Below are 7,529 nucleotides of genomic sequence, written 5' to 3'. Positions count from 1 at the left end.
ATAATTCCAAGTTTTCGATTGCACCACATTGGCAATGTTGTGTTTTGCCCATAAGACAATAACAGGGAACTAAAACTTGAAGGTGTGTACCATGTACCAGGTATGAAAAAGAATCTTCTTTCAGTCTTTCAACTTGCTCTGCTTGAAACCTGCTGTATAAACAAGGGTTTTGTCTTTGCTGAAGGTTAGCATTCTATGGTTATGACTCTCTAGCAATATTCGTAGTGATGACTCCCTACCAGCTTCTGTGGTGATGACTCATTTTATGTTCATATGTGTTCAATTGTGTTTATTACATTACTATATATATATATATATATATATATATATATATATATATATATATATATATATGTTCAATTATGTTTATTTATCTACGTTCGTTTATGTTCGTAGATAAATAACTTGCAAAGTTTCCATGCCTATTTTTAAATCTTATGTTATGTTTTAACATTAGGTCAATCACAACGATAAAGTAAATGTCATAGCTATAATAATTCCCTTAATCGGTCCAAATAACTAAAAATCGATTGAATAACCCAAACTAAATAACCAAAACTTCATTTGGTTTGAATGTGGGATTTCAAAAAAAAATTATAACACTCCTAACTGACAGTATTTTCAATAGATGACTCGTATGCAAAAGGCAAAAAAGAAGAAGCGTAGAGGTGAAACTCGAGGTGTTGAAAATGAATACTCTATATTTTGGATATCAAAATCTTTCAAGGAATAGATTTTGACATCCGAATTTGTATCCCAAATTCAGAAAGTGGAAATTCTAGATATATGGAATTCCAATATTAGATTTTCTGATATGATTTTAAATATTAATTATCCGAAATCTTTTATTCAAAAATAAAATTCCAAAAATTCAACCAAAAAGTTATAATACTTCAGCTTTTAACTTAGTCCTATGCAAAAACAAATCAAAGTTGCATGGTGGGGTGCACCCTCTAATATTAATGTCATTTTGTGATTCCTGGAAGTCTTAATTATAAATGGCCCCGGTACCATATGTCCATAACTCGCTTTCGTCACATCAACCTTTTTAATTAAAAATATGACTTTTGGAGGACATTCATAACACAAAGAAATATTAAAACGTAAGTAAATATTCTAAAATAAGGGAGAGAAAAACAGAATTTATCTGATTTTTTTTTATTTAAAGATAAGTCCTTAGTTCCAAATTAAGAATTTGATTTGAAATGCAAAAAAATGTAAAATATAATGTTTGAAACCCACTTTCCAACCTAAATCCATATTTATAGTTGTTTTTCTTAAATGAATAACCACGACCGCATACGGTGATACGGTATGCATCATTCTCAAATAAAGGTTTTCAAACTTCACATGCATGTTAGTCATAAGGTATAATTTTTAAGCGAATATGAAGTTTGTCTTACTAATTTCTCGCTGGTTAAATTTAATATTTTATTTTCTTGAATAATTGTTCCTATGAGTTCTATTCCATCCTTTTCTTTTCCCGATTTCCAAGCATTCCCTCTATAGCGACACCACTATCTCTCCTTCTTAACTATCACCTTCATATATACTGATCTCTCTCTGGTTCTCTGATTATATAATCAAACTTTTTTCGTTTCGATATCTGCAATTTACACCCCGCTTCATAACTCTGAATATAAAATAAATTAATAGTAAAGCCTTTCTTTTCTGGCCACCTCTTACAAAAAGCCTTCCTTTCTCCGATTCTTCGTCAAACCTCAAACCTAACCTACCACTAGTCTACTACTGATAAAAGCCTACACACTCTTTACTACTGATAAAGCCTACACCCCTCTCTTTCTCTTTATCTCTCTCTCTCTCTCTGTGATTTGGGAAAGACCATGCAAAGATTAATCATAAGGCACTCATGATATAATCACTATTCAAAAACCTTTTCTTGAACACCATCCAATCTGTCTTTTTTCGTAATATTTTGTTAGATATTCATTTCGACTCCATGTTTCTCGCTTCAAGAACTACACCAATGACAAGTGGTATCACAGCTCCATCTTTGCCTGATCTATCGTTACAGATCCGTCCTCCAGCTGCTGATTGTGTCAAGAGGACAACCTCCAGCTCCACCACCACAGATTCGAACAGCAGCGGCAGTGATTTAACTCATGACAACGGCTTAAATTTCATCAACCATCAGTACCACCATCCAGCGCCACCGGAGAGAGGAGGTTTTGTTACCCATGGACTCCAGCTTCATCACCCGCGGCTGAGCTTGGGGGTTGATCACATGGCAACTTTTGATCCTCACTTCCCACATCATCCCATGGTACCTTTACAACTACAAAGAAATAATCTGCTTCTTCAACATCAGTATGGCAACAAACATTATGATCAACCACAATTCTATGGCCATGAGTTTAAGAGGAGTTCGAGAATGGGTAATCGTGTTAGAAGGATCGTTAGGGCTCCTCGGATGAGATGGACTTCCACTCTACACGCCCATTTCATTCATGCTGTTCAGCTTCTTGGTGGCCATGAAAGTAAGTTTTTTGATTCATATATCCTCATATTCTCTTTGTTCTTTTCAGCTTTTAACTACTCTTAAAGGATCACTTTTTGTAAAATATTTTCCAACGAGATTAGCGGAGTGGATCGATTTTAGAATCTTTTTTTCTTAAACTAATGCGTTTGTGTTTATTTTAAAATGTTGCAGGAGCAACCCCTAAATCGGTGCTAGAATTGATGAATGTGAAGGATCTCACTCTTGCTCATGTGAAGAGTCATTTACAGGTAGCTAGCTATATTATCCTTCTTCTCTAAATTTCTGTACAAGAACACAATTTAAGTATCATCTAAACCTGTGAATCAAAAGAATCACTAGAGAACACGTTTTTTAATTAATGATAGTTAGGGAGAGTCGTTTTCCTACACATTTATTTTGTTCATCTGATCACGAAAATGAGATCCTTCTTCTTCTGGTCAGAAAGTAACGATTTTAATAAAGAAAAAAGTGTACACTTAACAAGAAAAGAAAAAGAACACAAAAAAGCTACCACACACACACACATGTCTGGGTATTACTACATCTGAGCTTCAAATTTGACATTAAAAAGTGAAGCGGGACCCTCATGGGGAACAAGGACAATATGGCATCTAAGAAGGATGATATTTTTTTATGGATATAATTACTTATTTACTTATAACATCATTTGTGCGATATATTTATGCAGATGTATAGAACAGTGAAGAGCACTGACAAAGAAGCAGGTACTGGATTTTATTATTTTCTTCTCTAAGGACCCCATGCATCATAGTTTTCTCTTTAATGTGTTCATATTTCAGATAGAAATAAGACCAATACATACAGTCCCATTACTATTATTACTGGATTTGTCTGATAAGTTGCAGAAAATTGATGGGTGTTGTATGAATGTGTTTTTGCAGCTGCATTTGCGGATATGGGTATGATAAATCCAAGGACCCCAGAGACATTACTACAAATGCAAGGGGGTATATCACAAACTGGTGATAAAATAATTGATACCAACAACTCCAACCTGCACCTTTCTAATCATTCTCATCACCCATCACGAGCAACTACACTACAAACAGCCCAGAGGTTAGTGTGTGTGTGTGTGGTGAATTTCATTTAATAGTACATATCTAGCAGTCTTTCGATCTATTTCTCTGCAAGTTTTGTGTTCTTTGTCTGTGTTCATCATCATTACCTTTTTGAAGTCATACCGAATATGATACCAACTTGACTTACAAAGGGCATCTAATTAAGTGCATATCTGAAACACAGACATAAATGCATAATGTTTGTTGGTGAATGAATATTGTGTTGATGATCTAGATCTTCTCTTCGTTGAAAGTGAATATAAAAGGCAAATAAACTCATGGAGAATTTTAGTTGAAATTTTCTATATATTAAAAATTTTAAATCTCTTCATTACTGTATAAAACAACGAGAATGACATGTCCAATGGATGTTGAATGATAATGTTTAATCTCGAGGAAAAGTAATATTAAGCCAAGGATAATGGCACAAATTTCTGAGATAGTAGTATATAGGATGACATTTAGGGAACATTTCTCCATAATTATGGTACAAACATGTAAAACTAGGAATTAGTATAGCTAGCTAATTAATCTATGTTAGATAATACAAGTTCAATTCCTTTTAATTTGGCTTCATTTATTTCTACCCATCTCCATTTATCCCTACCCTCTAATCATTTTTCTAATCATTGTTTTTACTAATTAACTTAATGATTATATATTTTTACTAATCATTAATAGTTTTAATAATTAATTTATCATTTATTTCTATCATATCTCCACAATTTATTTACTAACATATTTATAATTAATAGTTTTTTTAATCTAAACATTTATAAATTTATTTACTAAAATATTATTTATTTTATTTATTCTATATATAATTTATTAATACTAATTTATAAAAGATGTGTAAATATTTGTATTCATTTTTTTAAAATAAAAATAAAACACAACACAACATTAATCTATTAAAAAGCTATTATTCAAATTGATATTTTATTAGAAAAAGACTACATAAACTATATTAAATAATGTTTTGATAAAAAATTGATGTTTTTAGCTAAAATAAATAAATATATATAGAAACGATAAAAGATATAACTATAAAGTTAAAAAATATCATATTTTTAAAATAAATGGGCTGTTAATGCAAAGTTTTAGAGTATAAATTGATTACTTTTCTTTTAACCCTAAAAAAAATGATGCAGCCGCCAAAAGAAAGAGCTGGGTGATTTCCGGCGAGTTTCACATGTTTCCGGCGAGGTTTAACTGCGGCCTTCACACTTTTCTTTCTTTCTCGTTCTATCTCCGACGGTGATGGCTGCAGGTGAGCTTCACGTGTTTTCCGGCGACCCTTCAGTCAAGCTTCACGTGTTTCCGGCGAGGTTTTCAGATTTCTGGTGACGTTTCAGCCGCCTATCCAACGCTCCGACGACTATTTTTTTCTTACTCTTTTCTGATTACGATGTTTTTTCCGACCGTCCAACTCTTATCCGACGAAGGCAGGTGGCCGTCAACGGTCGTAGGGGCTTTCACGGCGTTTTCTGACGTCTCTCTCTCTTGTTCAATATCTCTTCTAGTATCTCTTCTGATTATTCTGGTAGCCATCGCCGGTAGGTTGCCGTCGATGGTCGTAGTGACTGACGACGACGGTGGTTAATTGTTGTGGTTGGTGGCCGGATATGAGTTTTTGTTGGGGATTAAGCAACGTATTAAATTAATTGATTGTTTTGAATATTGTGTTAAAAACTTACTGTATTTTATTAAAAAGTAATTTGGTAGTTAACTGAAGCATTACATTGTGAGTAATTTTCAATGTAACACGGTTTCCTAAGCTTTGTCAAAATCTGATTAAAACAGTGACACATCCTTCGATGAATTAAAAGAATATGTTTTTTGTTTATCGGTTAAAATTCTGAAAAGGCTGTAAGTTTAAAATTGTAAAATCTCTACCAAACCTGTAATAATTAAGGGGGTAGAGTAATAAAAAAATGGGGTATTAATAACATATCCCTTTAATTCTTATACATGTTAGAGTCGTTTAAAGTCAAGCTATATAGCTAGGAATATTTAATGTAAAAGACATTGGGTTGCTTTTGTTGACGTAATTATTTCTGGATGGCAGTTGATTGCTATCAAGTATTTAAACGACGTACGACTGTGATTAAAGGCTTCTTTAATTTTCAATAGTTTAATAGAAGTGCATCACCTGTATTCCACGAGATTTCTTGCGCCTTGGAAAATCAAAACCTTATATCCGAGTTTTATCTTTAATCTTTTATTATAAATAGTCCACATTCAGTGTTTTACCACCTTTGGTGATTCTTGTCCGGCATATAAATACTTACCCTATTTAGTGATTAATGAAAAAATTAACTGTATTGGTAAATACGAATAATTAAGCATATTCCCATGTGATATGTGAATAGTTTGTTTGGTAAAAGTGATGATATTTTGGTGGCTTTCTATAATATATATGGACATGCTCTCTTACTAAATCTAAAAATTTTAAGCAGAGGCTCATGGTCATCGACAATGGAGAAATACGATTCAAGGTTCTTGAGCCAAGAATACATGCGAAATTGTTCAGAACTTGGAGTGATTGATAATAAGGTTTGAAGGCATAGACCATATTCAGCTTGTATATATAGATATATGTATATCGTATGTATAAAGAATATTAATTGTTTTTAATGAATCATTATTGTTTTTGTGTAGGTGGATGAACATGAGCCATCCTTACACTTGTCAGAAAATGACATGAAGTTGGAAAGTAGTAGTAGGACTAAGTCTTTAGATTCAAATAGGTTGCTGAATCTTGAGTTCACCCTCGGAAGGCCAAGCCGGCAAAAGGAAGATTGTGTCCAAAATGAAAATTAATCCAAAAACACTCTTAATTTGACTAATAACATACGTATTGAATAGGTAGTGAAGCTATGTTTAATATTGCTTAATCTAGCCATGTGTTAACCTTTGACAAATTTTGTGCCATGTAGAATTGACAAATTTGTGCCATGTAGAATGTAGAGGTGAAAACTACAGGGATGAAAGTAGAGAATTTTAAAAATTAATAATATTCTCATTTTGAACGTCTTACGTTGCCGTAGCTATGAGTATTTAACTTTTTTTACGAAACGGTATTTGGTATTTTCATTTAAGCAAGAAACTATCATTTATGTAAATTTGTAAAGGGATATAGTCAAAATTAAGTACGTAATTTTTAGGGTTAATATCATAACCCGACAACTAATATTATTTAGTTTTAATGAGTACTTGGATTTGCAAAGTAACCTAATTAAGGCTGGAACGCGCCAAGATCGCAACTTCGGTATGACCTGAAACAATCTCGAATTGGGTAAACTTTATGATAGTAGAGCCAATATTTCGTAAGATAGAGCGAACCATTGAGAATTTAAGAAAAAAGAAATTAAATATCATCAAACATTTCTTTCTTGGGCAAATGTCACTGAAGCTCAACCAACTTACGTGTTTTGGTTTAAAATGTCTCTTTTGTTATTTTTTTGCGTTATAAGGGTATGCATTCATGTTTTTAGGGTTCAAAAGGTCCCTTTGAGAAAAATGAAGGGGTCACCCGGTGAACTCCTTCCTAATCAGCAGGTTAATTACGCTAGTCACTATCACATCATCAATTAATCTCTCTCTCTCTCTCTCTCTCTCTCTCTCTCTCTCTCTCTCTCCCCTCCTCCTCCTACTTTTTCTTCATCCATCATCTTCGTTCAACACATATTCTTTCTCTGTAATACTTGCAACTCAGAAGCATACGTACATCACACACATACTTCTATGATTCCGATTCCAAGACCTAATTAACCCCGTTTAGATTTCTCCCAAATCCATACAGACGCATCGATTCTGATAACTGCAGAAACACACACAGACACACACAAAGCTTCCATTTTTGCGACCCAAAATGTCGACGGAGATGGAGAACACCGATCCTGAAGGAATCGATGATGCTCATATGGCCACACACAAAAGTCGAAGTC

At 33.3% G+C, this 7,529-nt stretch overlaps 1 protein-coding gene across 1 annotated transcript; it reads left to right on the top strand.

Moving 5' to 3' along the window:
• Nucleotides 1-1,536: 1,536 nt before the first annotated feature.
• Nucleotides 1,537-6,611, top strand: ATS (Homeodomain-like superfamily protein). Its single transcript, XM_079045476.1, has 6 exons — nucleotides 1,537-2,498; nucleotides 2,672-2,748; nucleotides 3,189-3,225; nucleotides 3,403-3,577; nucleotides 6,039-6,135; nucleotides 6,241-6,611. The coding sequence occupies exons 1-6, from the start codon at nucleotides 1,961-1,963 to the stop codon at nucleotides 6,400-6,402; spliced, it is 1,086 nt and encodes a 361-aa protein (XP_078901602.1). The 5' UTR covers nucleotides 1,537-1,960; the 3' UTR covers nucleotides 6,403-6,611.
• Nucleotides 6,612-7,529: the final 918 nt, after the last annotated feature.

The sequence above is a fragment of the Lactuca virosa genome, chromosome 4 (genome assembly GCF_052849685.1).
Source record: "Lactuca virosa cultivar CGN04683 chromosome 4, Lactuca_virosa_CGN04683_v6, whole genome shotgun sequence".
In the NCBI taxonomy this organism is placed as follows: Eukaryota; Viridiplantae; Streptophyta; class Magnoliopsida; order Asterales; family Asteraceae; genus Lactuca; species Lactuca virosa.
Note: the sequence above shows the minus strand (reverse complement) of the source record. Positions and strands in the feature narration are given on the sequence as shown.

Excerpts from the sequence above, each read along its gene's own strand:
- ATS (XM_079045476.1), top strand. The coding sequence starts at position 1,961 with ATGTTTCTCGCTTCAAGAACTACACCAATGACAAGTGGTATCACAGCT. Across the intron at positions 3,226-3,402 it reads GAGCACTGACAAAGAAGCAG|CTGCATTTGCGGATATGGGT; the intron begins GTACTGGATTTT and ends GTGTTTTTGCAG. Across the intron at positions 6,136-6,240 it reads TTGGAGTGATTGATAATAAG|GTGGATGAACATGAGCCATC; the intron begins GTTTGAAGGCAT and ends GTTTTTGTGTAG.